The following is a 25,050-nucleotide window of genomic DNA, read 5'->3' as shown; positions in this document are numbered from 1 at the left end:
GCTCTCTACCGGGCCCAGCTTGCAGCTCTGGCCTTTCCCGGGTGCATAGGAAAAGGGGTCCTGCCGGCTCCAGCAAGGACCGGTGGGAAGCCCAGCTGCGAGTGGGATCCGAGGCTTTAACCCTTCCAGAGCCGCGCCTCTCTGCCCCTGCGGTCCAGTCACCGTGCGGAGGAAGGGGACCTGGGAAGGACAAGGCCTTGGGGTGACCCACGCCTGGTTCAGAGGCTGAGCTAGGTGGGGGTGAGGGGTTTGTTGGATCGCAAGCCTCCAGCCGGTTAAACAGACCCGGGGGCTCGGGCCCGCCAGCTCGCGGGGGAGGATGCTGGGGAGGGGCGCCGTCCGCACCGCCGCTCACCTGGGCGCCGGCCGCCGATGCGGTCCCGGATGCTCGCCGCGCAGCACCGCCCTCCCTGCGGGCGTCCGTCGCCGGGCCGGGCCCGGCTCTGTTCGGCCCCGCCGGCCCGCCGCTCGGCCAGATCCGCATGCGCCGCCGCCGCGCCTCCCCCCCCCCCCACCCCACGCGCGCCGCAGCCGCTCCGCACGCCCCCGGGACCCCTCCCGCACGCCGCCCGCGCTGTCACACACCGGGCCACGCGTGTGATGCACAGCCGCGCTCGCGAGCGCTCGAGGCAGCGTCACACACTCCCACACTGCCACTCACACACCAGGCCCCTGGCAACGTCACACACACTCTCTCTCCACATGCACACTCTCCGTGGTGTCTGTCACTCCTTCGTGGGGGGGGGGTCAGTCAGGGTCAAACCTTCGAAAGGTCTGTCACACGCAGTCATTGGCAGTGTTTTCCTCTCTGGAATGTGCCCTGCAGGGTCATTCACTATGACACACTCAGATACAGCTACCACCAACAGTGACACTCAGATGTCACCAGTAGTGTCACATGTAGTGACCAATACAGTAAACAGCGCCCTGCAGGGTCGTACATTGATAACTCAGATACAGCCACCACCACAATGAGGGTCACATGAAGTCACTTGGACAGTGTCCCTGATTGGAATAGTGCTCTGCAGGACCACACACTGTGACACACTCAGATACAGCCACCACCACCACCAATAACACATGACACACACTGACTGCAAGGTGTCACAGAGTGTCTACGCTCACACAACACAAAGTTCACAACCGCACAGTCTTACACGCTTAAAATGTTCCACGAGTCGCCTAGACACAAAAGATGACACACCCTGTGTTGCTACACACCCAACAAGACATAAAGAATCTCCAGTAAATGTCACACACAGCCACACATGGGATCATATCATCACACACCCATGTGGCGTCCCAAACCTTCCCAATCCGAAAGTCCCACACTCCATTATAGCTCACCTCACACGTACCTCACACTCATGCCATATCGCACAGGCTGAGTACCCCTCACAGTACCCACTGACGCCAACCAACATCAATGATCTCTATACACAACTCACATTGCAACACAAGGAATGAAACAGGGTGTCGCCCACAACCATGCTGTCCCTCGCGTCACTGAGGGTCACTCAGGCACAGAATCACCCCGACATACACCTCCTGATTGTTGGGAGGAGGTTTAAGTGGAGGCGAGTAGGTCTCAGAGCCTGTCGGTAAGGGGGCGTGAACAAGGAGAGCGGGGTGGGCGTAATGCCCCGGCCGGCCCCGCCTCGCTCAGCCCCGCCCTCTAAGGGTGGCTGTCTCTAATAGGCTGAACGCTGAGTGACAAACTGCCCTAGCACCGCCCACTCCCTCCCCTAGCTGGGGGCACGGCTTCTACTTCTAAGCGCCTATCGGAGAAGGGGGTCTGGAAATGCAATTTGACTCCGGCTCCGCCCCCTCAGGCTCTGGCCAACAGGAGGCGTGGTCGGCTCGGCCCCGCCCTTTGGACCCAAATTAGGGGGCGAGGCCGAGGCGGGAACGTCGTCTGGCCCCGCCCCCGCCTTCTGTGTGGCGGAGAACCCGCAGCGCGCCCACACCTCGCTGCTCCTGGGTTCCCGCGCGCGTCCTCGGAGTTCCCAGCTTTTCGGGCCCTGGACCTCGCAACATGACTGTCAAGAAGATCGCGATCTTCGGTGCCACCGGCAGGACCGGGCTCACCACACTGGCGCAGGCGGTGCAAGCAGGCAGGAACCGGGGCCGGTGGGGGAAGCCAACACCGGGCGGAGCTCCGGGAAAGGTCGTCCTGGGGCCGGGCGAAGACCACACGGGGCGGTGTGTGCCCCAGCCTGTGGGACAGCAGGTGGTCATGGAGGTTGGGGGGCAGAGATAGAGGACTCTGAGATGCAGCTTTATGCGAGTCCAAGGCATAAAGGAATTATTAACCGTGGCAGTTATATGCAAACCAGGGGCTCTTATGAAATGTTGTGACTGTGGTGGTGGTCCTAGTTAGCGCACCCAGAAAGGGTTTTCTGATTCAGTCCCAGCTTGGCACCCAGCCAGCCGGGCCATCTCCCTGCACGTGTTAAAATCCTGGTGAGCCTCAACTGAAATGGGAACCACTGTGTTACCCCACTTGACACATTAAAAAAAAAAAAAAAAAAAAAAAAAAAAAAAAAAAAACTGAGGAGGAGAGGGAGTTGCTGGTACAGGCTGTGCCGGGATTTGAACTCCGGTTCACGCTCTTAAGCACCCCCCAAAAAAACGTTCTCAGGCTTATAGTTTGGTCACTGGAACAGAAAATCGAAAAGGTTAAGCAGCAAGTTACTTGGAAGAGAATGGAAGTGATCACACTAAAAGAGGGATCGTCTAGGAACTGCAGTCCCATGAGGACATTGAACTAAAGCTTTGGGCTGCCCCGGGAGAGGACGCAGGCCCCCCCAGCATTCCCTGGATCCTCAGTCTAGAAGTTGACTCTGGATCAGACCTGAAAGTTCCAGATAAAGGGCCACACCCTTGCTAGTCTTGTCGATTCTTAAGATATTGACTATCAGAGTGCCCCAAAAGGGTGAGGCCACCAGAAGCCCTGCTCCTGCTTTGGGTGAGACTCCTCTAGAAGTTCCAATTTTTTCATGGGCTGTCCTTCTCCCCAGGGACTTAGTGAGAGTCTTAATTCATGGCAAAGGAGAGAGCCCTGGGTCTCCCAGTGAAAACCAAACTACAGTCTGGCAGTAGTGATGTGCACCTGCAATTTCCCCCACCACTAGAGAGGCAGAGGTAGGCGACTCGGGAGATCAAAACTATCCTTGGCTACGCAGCAAGTTCACGGCCATCATGGGCTACCTTAGACCCTATGTCAAAAACAACAAAACAAAAGCAAGCTGCTGATAAATCATTTCTAAGGAGGAACAGGGAAGAGGGAAGTGGAGAAGTGCTGTGTCACCATGAATTTGTGGAGTATCCAGTTAAATAACTTAATCCCCAATACCACTGTTCACCCATGGCTCACCCTGCTGGTCACAGACGGAGCTGCACGCAGGAATTCCGGAAGAGGAAAAAAGAAAAATCAGAGGCAGGAAGGGCTCAGGGGATATAGCTCTCAGAGATGAAGCATCCTTGACTTGAGGGGGGCGTGGCTCGGTTGGCCCCATTGCCTAGCATGTCCAAGGCCCTGGGCACAACCAAGGAAAACAGGTGGCTAGGACAGGCTTGGGTTTTATATCATTGTCATTTTGTAGGGCCAAGGGTCGGACCAACATGGACTCTGGGTTCATCCTGAACATTTAAGCAGGTCTGCCACATACCAGAGTGATGTGGCCACATGTTTTGTCATCTACAGTTAGAGACCTAACATCTGTAAAATAAATAAATAAAAGAAAGAGGAAAGACCAATGCCAAAGCCATAGTTGCAGACAGATGGCTCAGTGGGTAAAGGTAGCTGACAACCTGAACTGAATCCCCAGAAAGAGAGCCCCAACTCAGAAAACTTCTCCTCTGACTTCCATGCGTGCATACAGATTAATAAGAGTAGTAGATAAACAGGTTGCTAGCTGGGCAGAAGGGGTGCAAGTGTTTAATCCCAGCATTTGGGAGACAGAGGCAGATGAGTCTCTGTGGGTTCTAGGCCAGCATGGTCTAGAGTAAGTTCCAGGACAGCCAGGGATATACAGAGAAACCCTGTCTCAAAAACAAAACCAAACAAAATAAGAAACAGGGGTTGTCTTAGACACTAATTAAATGGCTTACAATGTAGAAAGTGCCCAGAGCCAAGGCGCATGTTTAGACAGTGTGGATATTCCTCAGATATAAAGAATATGGCCCAGTCATGGGTGTAGCTCTGGCTTTCTCTACCCACTGTGTGCTCATGGCTAGTTACCTGAACCTGCCTTGGTGTCCCTTTCTTCAAAGTAGCTAGGATAAGAAGAGCTGCTTTGTAAAATTGTTGCAGTCTAGGACTTTTCAAACCAGGAGTCTATGTGAGTTCTGGGTGGTTGCAGAGGATCTGAAAGTATCAAGTTGCTGGTGCAGTGGATAGAGTCTGAGCCTAGGCCCTGGCAGCCTTCAACCACCTGTCCTCAGTAGGACAGTTCATGAGAAAAGTTAATAGTGGAAGCAGAAAAAGGAGATGGATTTAATGTAGGCATGTTGGGAAGCTCCTCTGTTCCTCAGACTCATCTTTTAAGGTCTTGGCTAAAGGTGTAAATTTAAATACAAGGCAAGAGGCAGCCATGCATAAGCAGTCCCTCTCGGTCAAGGTGCCGTCATCACCGGCATCATCACTTCCTCTCATATCCTCCAGATATCAGAACCATGAAAGCCACCCTGTGGGTCCTCAGCCCCTGCATGGGGCCTTTTTATTTATTTATTTATTTTAAGGATTCATTATATACACTGTAGCTTCAGACACACCAGAAGAGGGCATCAGATCTCATTACAGATGGTTGTGAGCTACCATATGATTGCTTGGATTTGAACTCAGGACCTCTGGAAGAGCAGTCAGTGCTCTTAACCCCTGAGCCTTCTCTCTAGCCTGCATGTGGCCTTTTAATTTCAATGTGGTTTGCTTGGTGTTTTGTTTGGTTGGTTTACTTTGAGACAATGTCTCCCTGTGTAGTTCTGGCAGGCCCGGAACTGAACTTTGAACTCATAGAGATCCATTTACCTCTGCCTCTCTGAGCGCTGGGGTTAAGGTCGACCATCAGAAGCTGCTGTCTAGGCCAGGCAACAAATGAGCTTCATGAGGCATTTATTCAGTACCCACCCGACCATCTTGAAACTCAGGCACAAGAGGGCGGGGCTTGAGCTGGTGTTTATGAGATATGAGAGAGACTGGAAGTAAATGTGAGCCCCGATACTCCTGGGGCTATTGGTTATTCCTGGGTCAGCAGAGTCATGATGGAGCAAAAAAAGGTGATTTAGAAATCCAGGAAGACAGGGTAAAGGGGTCAGATACGAGAGCATGACCATGAGCGAAGGCTGAGAAGCAGGAAACAGTGAGGGGAACTGAGGAGTCGGACAAAGTACAGTAGGTGAAGGGGTTGGAGTCTCTGAGAGGAGAAGGCAGAGCCAGAGGGGCCCAGAAAGGCTATTCTGAGCAATGTGAGTTTTCCTGCAAGGTATGGAGGGACCAGGAAGGACCTGGGCAGGGACATGCTACTGTCTAGACTGGGTTTGGAGGGGAAGGACAGGGCCCTGGAGTCCAGGGAGGACCCAGGCAGGACACCGTGTGAGTTCACATAAGAAAATAAATCCTGAGATGATTAAAAAGCATAACAAGTCATGGCTGGTGACGCGTGCCTATCATCCCAGCAGCTGAGAGGCTGAGGCAGGAGGATTGCTATAAGCTCAAAAGGCCAGCCTGGGCTGCACAGTGAATTCCAGTTTAGACTGAGCTACAATGTGAGATTCTGTCTTAAAATAACAGTAATGATGAGGATGATGAGGAGGATAAATTTCCTGGGGTCTGAAGAGCTGGCTTAGTGGTTTAGAAACCCTGTTGCTCTTGCAGAAGACCTGAGTTCAATTCCCAGCACCCACATCAGACAGTCTTGTAACTCCAGCACCTTTGGCCTCCATGGGCCTCAAATGGGCAGACACACACCTGCCCTCACATAAACACACACAAGTGCATAATTAACAAGAAACAGAAATGTAAGTAAATGAAATCTTTTTGAAATGAGTTAAGGACTGGAGAGATGGCTCAGCATTTAAGAGCACTGGCTGCACTTCCAGAGGTCATGAGTTCAAATCCCAGCAACCACATGGTGACTCACAGCTGTCTGGTATGTCAGTGACAGCATGCTCACAAACATAAAATAAATTAATAACTTGTTTTTGAAATGAGTTAAGACATGGAGATTAAAGTCTGTAACCCCAACACTCTGGATGTGGGAGCTGGAGACAGAGAGACATCACCCTTACCTCTACAGTGAGTTCAAGGCCAGGTTGGGTTCTATAGAGCCCTGTCTTAAAAAAATTAAATATAAGTACAAAAGGTATAATGGCAATAGCAAACCTCCATTGCTTGCTTTAGGCCTGGGCTTTGGATTCATTTATTTTAGAACAGCCTGGGTTTTATGCATTTTGTTGTGGGTTGGTTGGCTTGGTTTTGGTTTTTCTACATGGGAATCAAATCTAGTGCCTTGAGTGTACCAGCATTTTATTGCTGAGATTCTATACTTTATTTATTTATTTATTTATTTATGTTTATTTCATATATGTGCATACACTGTAGCTGTTTTCAGGCATACCAGAAGAGGGCATCTGATCCCATACAGATGGTTGTGAGCCACCATGTGGGACTTGAACTCAGGACTTTAGAAGAGCAGCCAGTGCTCTTAACCACTGAGCCAGCTCACTGTGGATAGTTTGTTTGCTTCCTTGTCGGCTTCTAAAACTAAAATATATATATATATATGGTGGCACAGAGGCAGGCAGATCTCTGAGTTCAAGGCCAGCCTGGTCTACATAAATTGTTCCAGAATAGCAAGGGCTATGTAGAGATACCCCGTCGGTCCCCTCCCCAACCCCACCCCTATCCCACCTCCACTCCCCGCCAAAAAATCAAATAGATAATTAAAATATTGTAAAAATGCCTTATCTTAATATGTATGGGTGCCTTGCCCACCTATATACCCACCTGGTGCCAGATGCCCTGGGACTGGAGTTACAGACAGTTGTGAGCTGCCATGTGGGTGCTGGGACTCAACCCTGGCTCTTCTACAAGATCAGCAAGTGTTCTTAACCATCTTTCCCAGCGCCAGTTCATTTTTAAGGCAAGGTCTCACTCCCTGACCGAGATTGGCTTTGAACTCCTGGTCCTTCTCCATCAGCTTCCCAGCCACTGAGATTACATACTATTGCCAGCTGCCACATAGCTATATGGACATTTTTTTTTCCTTCCTCAAATTGTTGGAACGTGCATCAGTATCTCTTTTTTTTATCGTCAGATGGTACTGCACTGTATGTCTGTGCGAGTCTATCCATTAAAGTTGGCAGGTGTTATGAAAAGTGATAGTACCGTTAAACATGTAAAATTTTGGGGCTGAAAACATGTTTTCGCTTCCCTTCAGTCTGTTATCTGATGGTAGACCTGCTGGGTCACATGATCAGGCTGTGTGTGATCTTTTGAAAAACTCCCACAGGGGACCTGGAGCCATGGCTCAGCCGTTGAAAGCACTGACTGCTCTTTTCAGAAGACCGGGGTTCAATTCCCAGCAACCACATGGCAACCCACAGCTGCCTGTTCAAAACACTAGTGCAGACAAAATAAAAATAAATCATTTAAAAAGAAAAAAGGATGGAGAGATGGCTCAGCAGTTAAGAGCACTGACTGCTCTTCCAGAGGTCCTGAGTTCAATTCCCAGCAACCACATGGTGGCTCACAACCATCTGTAAAGGGATCTGATGCCCTTTTCTGGTGTGTCTGAAGACAGTGACAGTGTACACATATAAATAAAATAGGTAAATAAATCTTTTTTAAAAAAAAAGAGAGAGAGAGAGAGAAACTTCCAGAATTTTCTTCAAAGTCATCACCACATTCACGGTTACCCTCAGCACTGCAGGAGAGGGGCTTCTCTCACCAGCATGCCGACGGCGTCACCAGGCCTTTCATTACGTCATCTTGATGGGTGGGAAGTGACATGTGTAGCTTGGTTGTTTGGTCAGTGGATTGGCTTAGGTTTTTTGAATCCAGGGCTCTTGTAGCTCAGGCTGGCCTTGAACTCCTGACCTCCTGTATGTTCCTCTTGGTTGTTGGAATTCTAGGCATTAAAACAGGTAACAGGTCTTGCTGTGTAGCTCTGTGGTCCTGGCTGTCCTCACACACTGTGGATCAGGGAGGCCTCTAATTTGAGATAATCCTCCGGCCTCCCATGTGGTGAGGATTCTCTCTCTCTCTTTATTCTCAATGCCTCTACCCACTGAACCATCGCGTGCCTTTTCTTTCTCAGTGTTCTGGTGTTTCCTGGTCAGATCCAGCCCTTTCCTGTCACTGCAGACTTCTCCAGTGGGACCCTGGTGTAGAATCCAAGCTGCTGTAGCAAACACCTTTTCCAAAGCTCTGTCCTTTATGCCCAGCACGTTGGTGTCATTTGAAACACCAAAAGTTTGCGAGTTTGGGATTTTATTTTGAAACAAAGTCTCACTCTTTAGACCAAACTGGCCCGGGATTCACTGATTTCCAACTGCCGGAGTAAAGGCTTCAGCATGCTCGGGTGAGGACCTGTGAGGTTTGCAATTCCGATGGAGCCCCATCATTTGGTTTTGCTTTTTCTTGTGCTTCTGAGGTCATCCCTAAGAAGCCACCTTCTTACATGTGGCCATCGGGATGTGTTCTTATATTCTCTTCCAGTAACTGAGAGTTTTGTCATATATATATTTATGTCTTTGACCGTTTGGGTTAATGAAAGAGCATTTTTATTGTGCATATTGTGACCGTGGCATAAGCCTGGGGATGAGAACAGCTTGGGAGGGTTGGTTCTCTCCCTCTACCATGTAGATTGAACTCAGATGAACAGGCTTGGCAGCAATCACCTTTACTGCCTGCGCCACTTTGCTGGCCCTTGGTTTAGATTTTGTATTTTTTTGTGAGGTGGGGATTCCACTTGAATCTTTTTGCATTCAGTGCCCTAGTTACATGTTTAAAATTCGGGTTTTGTCTTTTTATTGAGACAAGGTCTCATGTAGCTTAAGGATTCATGAGTTCAAAGTTACACTTGGCTATGTAGTAAGTTTGAAGCTGACCTGGAGTATAGGAGACTGGGGAAGAGGAGGGAAAAAGAAAAGAGGGAGGGAGAGAAGGAGAAGGAGGAAGGAGAGTTTTTTGAGGGGAGGGGGAAAGAGAGAAGGTAAGAGCGGAGAAATGGAAAAGAAAGGGATCAGGAGTAAAAACATGGAGAGACTATTTTTAATGTCACCTCACCAATGTTGCAAGCATTGGACCTAAAGGCTAGAGGGATGAAGGGGTTTGCCCAGACCGTCCCAAACTAACTCATGAGGTTGGCCTGGGATCTCAAACCAGGGCTGATTTAAGGATGAAAGGGACATGGTGTTAATTCTGGAAATGTTATTTACAACATTTATGGGTTATAAAAGTCCAGGGCACTGTGGCAGGCCTGTCATTTGCTACCCAGGAGGCTGAGGCTGGACGGTCCTTAAGTTTCAGGCCAGTGTGGGCTGCAGGGAGTTAAAGGCCAGCCTGAGCAAAACATTGAGACCCAGCTTCAAAATGAAAATTAAAGCAAACTGCGGATGTAGCTTTGCTGGAAGAACACGTGCTCCATCAGCAAAGAGCAAATAAATACAAGGATAAAGTTAAAAGGGGGGTGAAGACATAGAACTTAGTGTGGAGGACTTATTTCACCTCAGGGACTCCCCGGGTTCTGTTCCTGCTTCCCCCAAAGGGCGGCGGCAGCAACATTGTATCAGAATGTAAAACCCATTGTCTCATCGTTTTTGTGTGAAATTGGTGGAGGCTGCTATCCAGAGGAACAGAGACTGTTGTGTTTTTTCTTTTTCTGTGTCATCTTCAGACTAAGAGACAAATCCCCGTGACCGGTGCAAACAGTGACTGCAAATTTTTTACTTATTTGATGACTTTTAATTGTTTGTCATCAATAATTTTTTTTCAAGTTAAGAGATGAAACCCAAGGTCTCATTTATGCTAGATTTATGCTTATTCTAAGCAGGAGCGCCAACCACTGAACCTCTCGACTGGGGGATTCTAAACTGAGGCTTTACCTCCCCCAATGCTTTCTTTCTTTTCTTTCTTTCTTTTTTTTTAAGATTTATTTATTTTATGTATTGAGTACACGGTTCCTGTCTTCAGACACACCAGAAGAGGGCATCAGATCTCATTACAGATGGTTGTGAGCCACCATCGCTGGGCATTGAACTCAGGACCTCTGGAAGAGCAGTCAGTGCTCTTAACCGCTGAGCCATCTCTCCAGCCCCCCACCCCCCCACCGCCCAATCCTTTCTTTCAAAGTTTTCTTTGAGACAGAGTCTCACTAGTTGCCCAGAAGGTTCCATCCTCAGCGCTCCGCCTTCTGAGTAGCTGAGTCACTGGCTTTGAAACCACAGGGGGTTTTATCTCCAATGAACACTAGTGCCCTGAGCTAAGGGTGGGAACTAATCCTAGCTTCATTCAGTGTTGGACTGTTTGGTCCTCCTCACTTTCTTCCAGGACCAGGGATGGGGGAATATAGAGCAGGTGCTATATTCCCAGGGGTTAACCATTTCTCTCCTGGAGGGTGGGGAGGGATAATCAGGGATAGTTCCATGGCGATCTGCATTCAGGTAATTTGTGAGTCAGCAGGACGGTATTGGTTTAAGAGCTGGCTAGATATCAACTGTCAATTTGCCAGCTTGAGGACCATAATGGAAAACCCTGGGAAGAAAATAGGTTTAAGGGTTCACAACACTTTGTAGGGCCCTGAACAGTCACCCTCCAGCCCGCTGACCCGCCTTCCTGTTCCTCTTTGTCCACAGGTTACGAGGTGACTGTGCTGGTTCGAGACTCCAGCAGGCTGCCGTCAGAGGGGTCCAAGCCAGCCCACGTGGTGGTGGGGGATGTTCTGAAGGCGGCCGACGTGGACAAGACTGTGGCTGGGCAGGATGCTGTCATTGTGCTGTTGGGCACTGGCAACGACCTCAGTACTGAGCCCCCCCTTTGCCCTCGGCCCCTCCCTGCACCTCGGCCTCCAGCACCACCCCCGCCCCCAGCCCCACCCTTGCCACCCCTGCCACCACCACCACCACCACCTGCTAGTGACAGCCACTCTCTGTCCCCTCTAAGGTCCCACGACAGTAATGTCCGAGGGCGCCAGGAACATTGTGGCAGCCATGAAGGCGCATGGAGTGGACAAGGTCGTAGCCTGCACCTCGGGTGGGTGGTGGGGTCACGGAAGTGGGGCTGAACTGGGAAGGGGGTGAGTACTGAACAAGCAAGCCCCAGTCCTCCGAAATACGGTATTAAAGCTATCCCAATTTATCACACAATCGTTGAGCACCAACTGCGAACATAGCAGTGTGCCCTGGATTCGGCACCCACGTGGCTCACAGATAAAAGTGAGGTGACAAACAGATCCGTGGTTGAAGTGACCTCCCAAATAAGCAGAGCCAAGATAGAAAAGGCACTACAGAAATATCAGGGACAGCTGTGGGCAAGCCTGGGGAAAAAAATGGTAGCCAAGAGGTGGGAGACACCTCACAGAGAATGTGATGCAGCTTTGGTAAGCACCGACTCAGTTGCTGTCTGTAGTTATAGAGAGAAACTGACATTAAACAAGATACTGGGAGCCTGGAATGTGGCTCAGTGGTAGAGCCCCTGCCTAGAATCCCCCAGTGAGGGGCTGGGGGCGTGGCTCAGTGGTAGAGCCCCTGCCTAGAATCCCCCAGTGAGGGGCTGGGGGCGTGGCTCAGTGGTAGAGCCCCTGCCTAGAATCCCCCAGTGAGGGGCTGGGGGCGTGGCTCAGTGGGGCTGGGGGCGTGGCTCAGTGGGGCTGGGGGCGTGGCTCAGTGGTAGAGCAGCTGCCTAGAATCCTCCAGGGAGGGACAGGAGTATGGATCAGTAGTAGAAGACCTTCTGGTGTGTACAAAGTCCTAGGTTCCATCCACAGGACTGAAATAATCCTTAGTAATCTGGAAGGAGTTAACAATAGTAACTAATGCTAACAGCATTTATCAAGTGTGTAGTGTATTTCAGGTGCTTAGGAGTGAAAAACCACTTAATCCTCCCAACGCAGCAGGAGGGAAGCAGAGCGGATGCTTATGAAACACTTAGCTATTACCTGTTTGGATTAGTTCAAAGCCTCGGCACTGGAAGTTTCCTAGTGACCCACATGCATACTGCTGTAGCTAGTCAGAGCCGAGAGATGTGATACACCAGGTTCTCTGCAACCTGTTCTCTCTAGTTACCATTGACTGATGGTCCCCCCGGGAAGAAAGGAGGCATGAGGAAAGGGTGCATGGTCTAGACAGCTGGGGTACACAGGGCGAGGCTTAGAGGTCAGGAAAGACACTCGTTCCTGGTTATTGCCCACTCATTTTGCAAAGAAAAATGATCATAGCGATTTTAGAATGATTTGTTTTTAATGTTTTTTTCCCCTTCTGTCTTAGAGACAACCATTAGTGATTAAAATTAAAATCATGTTGCCATTAAGTAAATTGTAAAGGGGGTCACTTCATTTATATTCCCTTCTCCCCCACCCTGAAAAAATTCTGTTTAGGACTAGGTTTCCTGGTGTTATTGTTAGCAGAAGTATTGTGTGTATTGGCGTTTTGCCTGCATGTATGCCTGTGTGAGGGTATCTGAGGCTTCAGATCCTAGAGTTACAGTTACTGAGCCGCCATGTAATTGCTGGGAATTGAACGCAGGTTCTCTGGAAGAGCAGTCAGTGCTCTTAACCACTGAGCCATCCCTGCAGACCTCTTTTTATTTATTATATTTAAAACTATTTTATTTGGGGGGCTGGAGAGATGGCTCAGCGGTTAGAGCACCGACTGCTCTTCCAGAGGTCCTGAGTTCAATTCCCAGCAGCCACATGGTGGCTCACAACCATTTGTAATGGGATCTGATGCCCTCTTCTGGTGTGCAGGTGCACATGCAGACACAGCATTCGTCTGCATTAAATAAGTAATTTTTAAAATTATTTTATTTATATGTGTATGAGGGCATTGCTTACACATCTGTAGCACATTTGTGCCTGGTGGCCACTCTGACTAGAAAATCCTCTGGAGCTGGAGTTATATGAAGTTGTGAGCCACCGTGTGGTTGGTAGGAATCAAACCCAGATCTGCTGGAAGAGCAGTCAGTGCTCTTAATCAACACCCTTACTCAGACCTCTAGGGTTCTCGGTTGTCACCGGAGCGGTGGCTCTGTCAAAACTCATTGGCAAAGAGTTTGCAGGACTGAACTGGGGTCCTTGGCACCCTCGCTAAAAGCCATGTGTAGCGTTATTCCTGTAATCCTAGCTCTAGGGAGGTAGAAACAGGAAGATCTCTGGGGCTTGCTGGTCAGTAGTCTAGCTAAACTGCTGAGCTCCAGATTCAGAGAGAGCCTCTGTCTCCAAAGACCTAAAGGAGAGCCCCGGAAGGAACCCAGCATCGACTTCAGCCCTTCACACCCAGTGCGTTCAGGTGTACACGCATCACACATACCACCTTTTAAATGTGTCTGTTGTGCATATGGAGGTCAGAGAACAACTCGGTAGGAGTCGGGGGGCCTTCTCCCACCACGCGGCTTCTGACAACAGACTCGTGTCGTCAGGAGTGGTGGCATGGCTCCTCTTGCTGTGACCTCCCTTCTGGCAGCTGACAGGCGATGAGAAGCCACCTAATGATTCTGCTCAGCCCAGGCTAACCCTGCCCTGTGTCTGTCCCCACTAGCCTTCCTACTATGGGACCCGACCAAGGTGCCCCCACGCCTACAGGACGTAACCGATGACCACATCCGGATGCATAAGATTCTGCAGGAGTCGGGGCTGAAATACGTGGCTGTGATGCCCCCACACATAGGTGAGTGGGGGGATGGGGGCATGAAAATATCACCACCAGCATGTTCTCCACCTAAGAGCTTGGCCCAGGCTTCCCTGGCTCCTCTAAAACTGCCAACACCGGGTTCATATTCTGGGGCTCGCCCGTATAACGGGAAAGAATGGGCTGGCAAGATGGCTCAGTGGGCAGAGGTTCTTTCCTTTCGAGCCCTAGAACCTGAGTTCAATTCTGAGACCCATGTGGCAGAAGAACAGCCCTCCTAAAAGTTGGTCTCCACATATGAGCTGTGGCGTGTGACTCTCTCCTCAATTACTAACTAGAACAATTTCATTTTTTTAAGTAGAAAGGTAATTGAAAAGTGCTTTTCACAGAAGTGGGAGGTAAGTATGTATGCTCGCCTCGAATTCCGGAATTTGGGAGCCAAGGCAGAATGGTCACCAGTTGTAGGCTGGCCTGGATTTTGAGACTACGTTCCAAAAATCCGAGTCAGAAAAGTAGTAAATACCTTTTCCGTCCTTCTTGTCCGTATTTCATTGTCTGCCTCATGTCGCCCAGGCTGACCTTGAACTTCGAATGTAGCTGAGCTTCCGATCCCCCAGACCCCTACTCCCAATTCTAGAGCTACAGATGTCCAGCCCCGCGCCTGGTTTGGTTTTCTTTGTTTGGCTGGTTTTTGCTGTTGTTTTCAGTTTATTGTTTTGATTTTATGTGTACGGTGTTTTGCGTGCGTGTTGTCAATGCACCAAGCATGCGCAGTGCCTAAGGAGGGGAGAAGGGAGTTTGGATCCCCTGGGGCTGAGGTTACAGGTTGTGTGGGTGCTGGGAATCGAACTTGTGTCCTCTGGGAGAACAGCCAGTGTTCTTCACCACTGAACCATCTCTCCAGCCCCATGCCTGGTTTGTTTGATCTCTTTACTGTTCTACTGTCTCTGTAACGAACAAACCTGGAATGCAGATGTTTTTTAAAGATTCATTCTTAGCCGGCCGGTGGTGACACATGCTTTTCATCCCAACACTTAGGACACAGAGGCAGGTGGATCTCTGTCAAGTCAAGGCCACCCTGGTCGACAGAGTTGTAGGACAGCCAGAGCTACACAGAGAAACCCTGCATCAAATTTTTTTATTTTAATTTTTTTAAGATATGTGTATATGTGTGGGTTTGTACGTATTAGTGCAGAAGCCCATGGAGGCCAGAGTGTTGGATCCCATTTTTCTCTAGAGCACCGGCTTTTCACCTTCCTGATGCTGTGACCCTTTTATACACCCCTCATGTTATGGTGACCCCAACCATTGAATTATTTTTATTGTTACTTCATAACCGTAATTTTGCTACAGTTATGAATTGTAATGTAAGTATTTTCAGAGACAGGGGTTTGTCAAAGGGATCAAGACCCACAGGTTGAGAACCACTCCCTTAGCATTAAAGGCAGTCAAGGGATGCTTGATACGGGCGCTGGGAACCCAGCTCCATTCTTCCGAAAGAGCCATAACTGCTCTAACCACTGAGCCATCTCTCCAGCCCCCAAATCACCCTCGCTCATTATCCCTGTTTCCTGATACCAGAAGTCAGCCAGACTCAAAAGCTCTTGCACAGGGCTTTCCTGACTTGTGCATTTAGAAGGTGGCGAGACTGTAGTGACAGGGAGTCTGGAGGAAGATGCAGCCGCTCTGCTAGAACGTCTGCATATGGCCCCCCTGTGTGTCCGGGGCTGGTGGGGAAAAAGACGCCCAAGAGATGCCAGACACTGGGGTCCATATCTGCCAGGCATCCCAGACCATGTGACCGAGGCCGGCCTGGGTGACCTAGGAAGCCTCAGTCTCACAAAATAAGTTATTTGATGAGCTAATAGGGGAAGCCCCCACCTCACTTAACCCCCTCCACCACCACACACAAAACACACACATGCATCATGTGTTCATTGCCGCTGTCTTTCTCTCACAGGCGACCAACCACTAACCGGGGCCTACACAGTGACCCTGGATGGACGGGGGCCCTCAAGGGTCATCTCCAAGCATGATCTGGGCCACTTCATGCTACGGTGCCTTACCACCAATGAGTACGACGGACACAGCACCTACCCCTCCCACCAGTATGAGTAGGAAGGAGCCGGGCTCTGGCTGAGAGGGTCACGTCCCAAGAAATGACACCCATGGAGGGATCAATAAATTTTTAGCCAAGAGCTTCAAATTCTTTCAGAAAACCTAGCCCTAATTTTCTTCTGTCTATGATTTTTTTTTTCCCTCCCAGGGTCTTACAGGTGCTGAGTGAACCCTCTACCACTGAGCTGTATTTTTGGTCCTCCTACAGGTAGATTTCAGATAGCCATGCCCCAGCCTTTAAAAAACATTGTTAAAGTCGATTAGTTTATTTATTTATAGGTGGGGGTGATGCCTATGTGAAATGAAGGTCAGAAGACAATTTGGAGGCTTCAGTTCTCTCTCCACGCAGGTCCTGGGAATTGAACTCAGGTCAATAGGATTAACTGCAATCACCTTTAACTCCTGAGCCCTGTCAGCAACCCTCTTTAAAAAAAAAAAAATTAAAAACAAACAAAACAAAACAAAGCTTAGAGGTTTTGCTAATTTGCCCAAGCTGGCTTTGAACTGTAGATCTTCCTGTGCTGCAGGATGTATGATCACACTGTGGACCTCAAGACTGTCATTTACTCAAAATCCCTGTTTATAGTTGTGGTGTGGCTCCGCCCTTAGCATACAGTTTTAATCCTGAACAGTGAAGGTAAAGTTAGAGCTTGTAGAAGGAAGCAGCCATGTTTGAAAGTGATGTCTAATGGAGTGGAAGACAAAGTGACGAATCAGAGAAAGATTTGACAGAACAGGATCTGCCCAGCTCTCACAAGAAGAGAGGAAAGGAAGCTACATAAGAGAGTGGTGCAGAGATGGGGAGGGGGGGGGGGAGAAGAAGAGAGGGAGGGAGGGAGGGAAGGGGGAGGCAATTTGACTGGGACAGTTGTGCAGACAGGTTGTGGAGAGAACAGGCCAGACACAGATGAAGTCAGAACAATGCAGAGAATGACAAGGAACTCAGTGAGAAGCTGAGAGAAGCCATATTGAATCAGTCAGCTGAGAGAAGAGTTTGAGCCAGAACAGCTGAGTTGAATCGGCCAGCCAGAGATCAGAAAGAACAAGAAAGGGTGACCTTACTCAGCAGTAAGTCTCGGGCTGGAAGCATTCTAGGCCTAGGTTAGCAGACAGAGGCAGTAACCCTAGGAGATGACACTTGCACCAGGAAAATGAAAGCAGCACACTCCTGCGCCAGCCTCCTGAGTACCTGGAAGTGGAGGCTCACTACACTGTGAAGGTGTAATGGGGTTACACCTTGAGCAAAAAGGGCCTGGTGGGAGACAGATGCATATCCAACCTGGAGCCTGGATTAGTAAGAGCATGCCTGAGGAAGGTTCTAGACTAGGGCAGCATTCCTGGCTGAGGAAACATGAGCAAAGAACAGAAAAGTATACGGCTCCTTTGACAAACTAGACGTTGCCCCTTGCAAGTAGTGATACTAATACACGCCAGGTGTGTAACCCGGGCACTTGGAAGAGGAAGGCAGGGAGGTTATCAGTCCTAGACCATGCTTTTAATAACAGGAAAATAACAATAATAATACCAGTATCAATACTGCCATTACAGTGAAGTACAGAAGTAACAGGGTCTGCGGAAGCCGAATTGTCCAGTCATTGTACAAGATGGCTCAGCAGTTACCGGTGCTTGCCGCCAAGCCGAATGACCTGAGTTCAACTCCCAGTCCCACCTGATAGAAGGAGTGTCCCAACTCCTGTAAATTGTCGTCTGACACATGTGCTACATTACGTGCATGCCACAAGTGAATAAATGGAATGTGACTGAGAAGACGTGTTTCAGAAAAAGCCAAGCTTTGCTGGCCATGGTGACTTACATTTGTAATCCCAGCACTCATGCAGCTGAGGCAGGAGGATTGGCATAATTTTGAGTCCAGTGTAGGGTATGTCGTTTATGTAGTACTAAAGGGTGGGGATATTGCCTCAAAAAGAAAAAAAAAAAGATGCAAAGGAAGTAGCGGTGGAGGCATGGGTTCCTGGAGACTTTTAAAATCATTTTTATTATTTTATATGTATGGGTATTTTACCTGCATGTGCATGCCTGGTATCCAATGAGGTCAGAGGATGGTCCATCCCCTGGAAGTGGGTTTGTAGATAGTTTTGAATCAGCATGTGTGTGCTGGGAATTGAACCTGGGTCCTCTATAAGAGCAGCAAGTGCTCCTAACCTCTGAGTCATCTCTTGAGCCCCCTTATAGAGATGTTGTTTGTATATTGGGTTTTTGGTGTTTTGAAACAAGGTCTCATATAGCCCAGGCTGGCCTCCAACTCTATTTATGTAGCCAAGGATGACCTGATCTGCCTGTCTAGCACAGTTCCCAAGCACTAGGGTTACACATGTGTATCTGTCTGGCTTTCTGTTTTATTTTCTAAAGCTTCTGGACATGAAGCCGAGGTGAGAGGACCACAGCAGGGGTTTGGGGTGGGTTGAAGAGGAGAGAGGACCCTGCCGGGTCCCGGGTGAATAGTCTGTGTGACGCAGAAGGAAGCTCAGGCCGTAACTGAAGTGACATTTGGGCTTTACTGAGACGGGGCATTGGAGATAGCCAGTTCAGGATGGAGAAGAAACTGCAAACCAAGCAGAGGTAACTTTGGAACTTGTCCTCATGGGGCCCTAGTCCAGGTGGGGTCAGGCAGAGGATTAGGGTTTGAGTATCTTGAGGCACAAGAGGCAACTGACTGTGATTCCAGGAAGTACATCTAACATCACTGCACACACATGGTACAAACATGATGCAAGCAAAACATTCATACATACAAAATTAAAACAAAAAAAAAAAAAAAAAAAAATAGGGACTGGAGAGATGGCTCAGTGGTTAGAGCACTGACTGCTCTTCCAGAGGTCCTGAGTTCAATTTCCAGCAACCATCTGTAATGGAATCCGATGCACTCTTCTGGTATCTCTGAGGACAGCTACAGTGTACCCATATAAATAAAATAAATCTATTTAAAAATTTAAAAAAACAATAACTGGTAAATGAAATGAGCCAGTTCAAGCCAGATTAGAGTATATAAAGGCAGGTTTATTGGCAAGGACTCTCAAGCAGGTTCACTGGTCCCAAGGAAGGGGGCTATCGAAGTCACCATAGGGAGGGAGACAAGGGGAGGGAGAGAAGGGGAGTGAGGGAAAGAGACAGAGAAAGGCAGAGGGAGAGAGAACACAAAATGTCTGGATTATTTAAGGAACAGCCTCTGGGGGACAGGAAGTCCAAGCCCCTGGGTCAGAAAGTTCAGGGTAGAGGGCAAGGTGTGCCAGGTAGGGTCTGAAGGATTCTGGGAGAACCTGGAGCCAGGTCTACTTTGGTCTGTAAATATGCACCCCAGCTGTGTGTCCTGGGTCTCAATCTGAGTATGGCATGGAACAACTGTCTTCCTAGCACTTGAAAGGTGGGTGCAGATGCATGGGTCCCCTAAGATCATCTACATGTGCCTACATTGTCCTGGGGCTGTAGAGTTAGTTAAGTGAGCAAAGGTGCTTTGTCACCAAACCTGATGGCTTGAATCCCTGGCTCCCATGGGGTGGAAGGATTCTCTCAAATTGTCATCTGACCTCTCTTACATGCATGTCATGGTACACATAAACCCCAAATCAATAAGTGATATTTCTAAAATAAATAAGTTTCTGGCCAACCTGGGCTACGTGAGACCTTGACTTGAAAGCAAAAGCAAAGAGCTGGATGGAGATTCAGTGATTACCAGCAGAGGCCCCAGGTTTGAGTCACAGAACCTAGGTGGTGGTTCACAACTGTCGGTAGTTCTCCCAGGAGATCTAATGCCTTTGTATGTGCATGGTGCACATACATATATACATACATACATACATACATACATACATACAGGCAAAACACACATGTAAAATACACTTTTTTTAAAAAGGCAAAACCAACAGAGTGCTGGGGGCTCCTGTCTTTAATCCCAGAACTTGTGGGGTAAAGGCAGGTGGATCTCTACCAAATTCAAGGCCAGCCTGGTCTACAAAGTGAATTCCAGGACAACCAGAGCAACATAAAAAAAAAAAAACCCTGTCTCAAAAAACAACAACAACAAAAAAAAACCCAACAAAACACATAAAAACAAACAAATAAACTAAACTAAACAAAGCAAAACCGAGAAGATTTAGAGTCTGGCTGTCTCACTGCGGAGTTTGCCTAGTTTTGGACCCTTGGTAAGGTAAGGGAGAAAAGTCCTGTGTTTATTTCTTAGAAGGTATTGGGAGCCATCTTAGAAAAACTGAAAGCAAGCTGGACCAGGTGGTGAATGCCTAAATCTTAGTACTAGAAAACCAAAGCAGGAAGATTCAAGATTCCAGAACAGCTTGGGATACCAGAGCAAAGCACTGTCTCAGAAATCAAAAAAATGACTGAGTTGTACCTCAGTGATAATGTACTTTGGCTAGCACCACGGTGTTCGTCCCCGACACCACAAAAAAGCAAATAGGGAAATTTTCTGGGCCTAAAGGGACACACCTGCAACCCCGGGATTGAGGAGATGGAAGCAACCCATGATTAGAATTTCAAGACCAGCATTGTCTACACTGGAGTCCAGCTTCACGAGACTGCCGGAAACAAAAAGAACCCGAAAGTGAATCCTAGAAAAACAGGAAGAAGGGTACCAGAGACCAAACAGTGAAGAGCAAGCCAACCAACCCTTCACTACGAAACCGAATCAAAAAAAAAAAAAAATTAAATTAAATTTTAGCTCAGTCCTACGGTGCTTGTTCAGAAAGCTCAAATGTTAAATCCCCAAAACTAATAAGAAAATATCTTTGAGTTTGTTCCCAGCCGTGAAGAGTGGGCAGTAACAGGTAAGACAAATGCGAGAACGGATGGAGTTGCCTGGGACGAGGTTCCACCGCACAAACCTCAGACCCCTCTAGCTTAAGCACAGGCTCCGCCTACAAAGGGGACTGGGGGGGGTGGGAGGCAGCTAAGGGGCGGGGCTGCGGTCGTTCAGGCAACGCAGGCCGCATCATCCTATTGGCTGATGTCTGGTGAGTCATCCCCGTCTCCCTCGCCCTCCGGCTTCGCCCTGCCTTCGGAACTCTGGGAGGCGTGGCCTCAACCTGCTGCCCAGCCTGCAAAGCCGCAAGGGAGGGGAGGATGGTGTCACCCCGCATTACTCCGCAGTGGAGTCTGGTATAAGGGGTCTGCAGTGACACCGAGGAGTAAGAAACACAGCTGGGTCCAAAGTAGCAGTTCTGACGGCGTTACCAACCTCCACCATGGAGGCTTCTCCCCGCCCCCTGCCCAGTAGCCAACCTAAACCGGACCCGGCCCAGTGATGGACGGGGCCTAGCATCCGTGGCTCCTCTTAGCCAATGGCGCCCCGCGGCGGGCAGGATTCCAACCAATAGTGGCTCGCGACTGGCCTCCGGGGAGGAGCCGAGTGGCCCCGGGCCAGACCCAGAGGCCCCGGGGAAAGTGAGCCCGACTCCTACCCAGCACTGGTGGAACGCAGCGCTGCAGGCTTGTCGGAGGTAGTCGTGGCGACCCTGGCAGCCGAGGTGAGGAGTGGTCGCCTGTGTGAGATTTTCCTGGAGTTAGAGGAGGGGGACGCGCCCCCGTGGTAGGCGGAAGCGGGGTACCCCGAGTGGAGGGAGCAGATTGGTATGACTGATGGGCATTGGAGGGTGGAAGGCTGGAGAGGGAATTCCAGCATCAGCACCGAAGGGAAAGCAGGATTATTCAGGAGGAGTTGGAGCTTGGAGAAGCCAGGAAAACGGAGAAAGAACTTTGGAGGTACAAATCGGAGAGTAGGACAGTTTGGGTCTCGAAGAATGGGCTGAGTTTGGAGTTCCACGGTGTTCTGGGGAAAGGGAACGTTTTAAGGCTAGGAGGAACCCGGGAACTAGAGGCACCCAGTCTTGAATTCCGAGACGCCATCGTGAGAAGGGAATGCCGGAGAGAGTACACTGACGGGGGTCTTGGAGCCGGACTGGGAGCTTGGAAAGTAAAGCCCAGAGTGGAGCGCAATTTGGGGACATTTGGGACAAGGTCTCAGAATTGGGATACCCAGTTTCGCCGGCGGAACTATGTACCCGAGAGTTATTTGTCGTCTTTGGGCGATGTGATGGGATTTGAGTCTCTGCACACCGAAGACAGTTTGAGGAAGAATCCAGAACTTCCTGGGGTGATAGGAACCCAGAAAAAGCAGGTTTCGGAATGAAATCTGGTGGGGGAGGGGCGTTTGGGGCGTGGAGCTCAGATTCACCGCCCCGAACGCAGTAATGGGCGGGGCTGGGCAGCTGGAAGTCCGGGTTCCCTTCCCCCACCAGCCGGAGCTCCAATACGCATGCTCTCAAGGAGGGCGGGTGCGTCGAGTCTCTAGGTTGTGCTGGGCCTTCTGGGGATTGTAGTTCGAACTCGACAACAGACGCTCTGCCTGGTGGCTCTGGGTCCACAGTTCCCAGAAGGCCCTGAGGATACATTGAGGTGTTCTTGGACCTGGTCTAGCGAACCAGGGACGGGCGGTGCCTATAAGCGGAGACTATTTGGTTGGACTGGTCGCTAGATGGTGCAGTTTGAGGTTAGTTTAGTTCTAGCTGGCTTTCCTTTGGGTTGGAGTTTGGTAAACGCTCCCTCTCTTTTGAGAGGTTCTAGACTTAATTGTAGGAAGCAGGTATGGACATAAATATTCTTGTAAAAAATTTTTTTTCAACACACAGCTGAACGTGGTCTCACACACATTTAGTTCTAGCTCGCGGGGGGGGGGGTGGGGGGAGAGGCAGTATGATTCACATAGAAAGTTCCAGAACTATACTTTGTACTCGACACCTGTTTGTCCTGTGACTTGTTAGGAAAAAGTATTGTGGGAAAACAGTAACAAGATCTCTTCACTTTCCAAATGTTGAGATTGATTACCATAGTGTAAATTCAACACTGTGCCGACCACAGACAAGTAAGTGAATTCAAGCTGTGTTCCGGTGTTTTTGTGATTTGCTTTAGGGATTCTGTCTTTCTGAGATACGTTTGTCTGACCATGTGACTATGCCTGGCCTGAAACTGGTTATGTATGTACACCAGACTGGTCTTGACTTACAAAACTCTACCTGCTTCTGCCTCCTGGGTGCTGAAGTTAATGGCTTAGAACACCATCTGCAAATTTTTGTCTGGGCACTACTTATGTGTCTGGTGCCAAAGGAGGCCAAAGGAAGCCATGGACCCTCTAAAAGTGGACTTTTAGGCAGTTAGAAACCATCTATGTGGGTTCTGGGAATCAAACTTGGGTCCTCTGGAAGAGCAACCAATGCACTTAACAGTTCTCTCTCCAGTTCCTTTTATTTTTGAGACACTACCTAGCTGAGAATGACTTTGAACTTCTGAACTCTCAGTCTCTGCCTCCTTAATACAGAGGTTACAGTTACAGAATCTCTTTGCCCTCACAGAGGCCTGCTCCCCCTCTGTGGCCTGCGCACCTCCCCTCCCCCCTTCCCCCCCAACATACACACCACTCCCAACTTTCATCTTGTTCTTTCAATCACTTTGCATGCATTAATTTACCCATTTTAGCCTTGTGAGATTCTGACTGTGTGTACTTCAGAGGTTCTGATGAACATACACACACACACACACACACACACACACGCTTCCCATAGCTACAGAGGCTTGCTTGAAAAAGTGGGATCCCAAGGTATCTGACTCAACCCTTTTTTCCTACAGGACATGGGAGGCTTAAAGAGGAAACATTCTGATTTGGAAGAGGAGGAGGAGGAAGAGGATGAGAAGTGGGACTGGAGTCCAGCGGCTCTTCGGAGCTACCAGCAAGCTCTGCTCCGGATCTCTCTGGACAAAGTCCAGCGCAGCCTGGGCCCCAAAGCAACCAGCCTCCGCAGGCACGTCCTTATCCACAACACTCTCCAGCAGCTCCAGGCTGCCATTCACCTAGCTCCAGCACCAGCCCTGCCCCCAGAGCCTCTCTTCCTGGGTGAAGAAGATTTCTCCCTGTCTACCACCATTGGCTCCATCCTCAGGGAGCTGGATACATCTATCGATGAGGTGGAGCCCCCTCTGAATCCAGCGGCTTCCTCAAATCCCCAGAATGAGATCATGTCCCAGGCTGATCCCGTGTTCTTAGAAGCTCTGAGCTCCCGGTACCTGGGAGACTCTGGCCTGGATGACTTCTTTCTGGACGTTGATACATCTGCAGTGGAAAAGGACGCTGTACTTCCACCTCCAGAGCCACCTCACAGCCTCTTCTGTACCCCAGGATCCTGGGAGTGGAACGAGTTGGACCACATCATGGAAATCATCTTGGGATCCTAAAACTGATGGGATCTTTCCAGACATCAGCCTCAGTGGACTGGGTCCTTAGATGGGACTCTTGTATGGGTGTGTGACAAAGGCTCTTAACAGTGACTGCGTGGCCTCCTTTCCTCCTACCTCAGGATTCCACGAACTGTCCTGCATGTGTGCGTGTCTGGTTACCACAGCCTTCCGTGAAGGTGTGTCTTCCTGAATTAATTTATCTCTTCCAAATGCCTTAAGGAGACTCTTGTTTCAGGGAGTCTTGATTCCTCACTTACACGTTTCTTCTGCCTCCAGTTCCCACTGCCCTTATGACCACTAGGGTCTCAGGGAAGAAAAAACTGGACCTGTCAAAGGGTGATGGGTGGACTGCCTCTCCAGGGAGGGGGGGGGAGGGGCCTGTCTTCTCCCGGCAGGCTTAGCCTCTTGGCAGGACCCCAGTCCCAGCAGCCTCCTGATTAATAACCAGGCCGGACCATGTGCAATAGGGAGGAACTCCACCAGCTCCAAGCAGTGCTACTTAAGAAGAAAGAGGAGGTGGGGTTTGTAGTGACATTTGTTTAAGGGGTTTTTTTTTTGTTTGTTTTTTTTTTGAGTGAAGTTTTTTGTTGTTTTTGTTTTTTTTTCTAATAAAAGCATTTTGGAAAGATTGAAATTGTAACTAAATCTGTAAACATCTCTGGGATGATCTGTAGAAGAGCCTACTAAGTTTCTGGAATACTTAGCATCCTTTCCTTAACAAAAGGGGGGCAAGGGTAGCATTGTATACAGTGTAACACTTACTGGCTTGCTTAAGGATACTGTCAGAACCATGTTATACAAACTAAATCCTTTAATCCTCGGGATTAG

General features: G+C 49.3%; 3 protein-coding genes across 5 annotated transcripts in view; 2 read left to right on the top strand and 1 right to left on the bottom strand.

Annotated features, from left to right (window-relative positions):
- SPTBN4 (spectrin beta, non-erythrocytic 4) overlaps window positions 1-484 on the bottom strand; it is a gene marked incomplete at both ends in the record, with an annotated part of 84,879 nt that extends 84,395 nt beyond the window's left edge. The window contains one exon of the mRNA XM_080908988.1: window positions 356-484. Coding sequence (XP_080765114.1) covers window positions 356-484 — 129 coding nt within the window. The remainder of the gene's footprint in view (window positions 1-355) is intronic.
- A 1,460-nt stretch (window positions 485-1,944) lies between these two features.
- BLVRB (biliverdin reductase B) lies at window positions 1,945-16,064 on the top strand. The gene is made up of 5 exons (XM_080908789.1): window positions 1,945-2,114; window positions 10,858-11,022; window positions 11,165-11,254; window positions 13,756-13,884; window positions 15,806-16,064. Exons 1-5 carry the CDS (start codon window positions 2,036-2,038, stop codon window positions 15,961-15,963), a joined length of 621 nt encoding a protein of 206 aa, XP_080764915.1. The 5' UTR covers window positions 1,945-2,035; the 3' UTR covers window positions 15,964-16,064.
- Window positions 16,065-21,375: 5,311 nt separating this feature from the next.
- SERTAD3 (SERTA domain containing 3) lies at window positions 21,376-24,760 on the top strand. Of its 3 annotated transcripts, none has more exons than XM_080908449.1 (2): window positions 21,376-21,461; window positions 23,617-24,760. In XM_080908449.1, exon 2 carries the CDS (start codon window positions 23,620-23,622, stop codon window positions 24,217-24,219), a length of 600 nt encoding a protein of 199 aa, XP_080764575.1. In that variant the 5' UTR covers window positions 21,376-21,461; window positions 23,617-23,619; the 3' UTR covers window positions 24,220-24,760. The 3 variants fall into 3 exon arrangements, with proteins under 3 accessions (XP_080764575.1, XP_080764576.1, XP_080764577.1); XM_080908450.1 differs by lacking the exon at window positions 21,376-21,461 and adding an exon at window positions 22,527-22,576; XM_080908451.1 differs by lacking the exon at window positions 21,376-21,461 and adding an exon at window positions 22,732-22,855.
- The last annotated feature ends 290 nt before the right edge of the window (window positions 24,761-25,050 follow it).

The sequence above is a fragment of the Micromys minutus genome, assembly GCF_963924665.1.
Source record: "Micromys minutus genome assembly, chromosome: 32".
Classification (NCBI taxonomy): Eukaryota; Metazoa; Chordata; class Mammalia; order Rodentia; family Muridae; genus Micromys; species Micromys minutus.
Note: the sequence above shows the minus strand (reverse complement) of the source record. Positions and strands in the feature narration are given on the sequence as shown.

What these genes read in the sequence shown, in the direction of transcription:
- BLVRB (XM_080908789.1), top strand. Translation starts at nt 2,036, where the DNA reads ATGACTGTCAAGAAGATCGCGATCTTCGGTGCCACCGGCAGGACCGGG. An exon ending in GGCGCAGGCGGTGCAAGCAG is followed by an intron (nt 2,115 to 10,857) that starts GCAGGAACCGGG and finishes CTTTGTCCACAG; the next exon opens with GTTACGAGGTGACTGTGCTG. An exon ending in GGGCACTGGCAACGACCTCA is followed by an intron (nt 11,023 to 11,164) that starts GTACTGAGCCCC and finishes GTCCCCTCTAAG; the next exon opens with GTCCCACGACAGTAATGTCC.
- SERTAD3 (XM_080908449.1), top strand. Translation starts at nt 23,620, where the DNA reads ATGGGAGGCTTAAAGAGGAAACATTCTGATTTGGAAGAGGAGGAGGAG.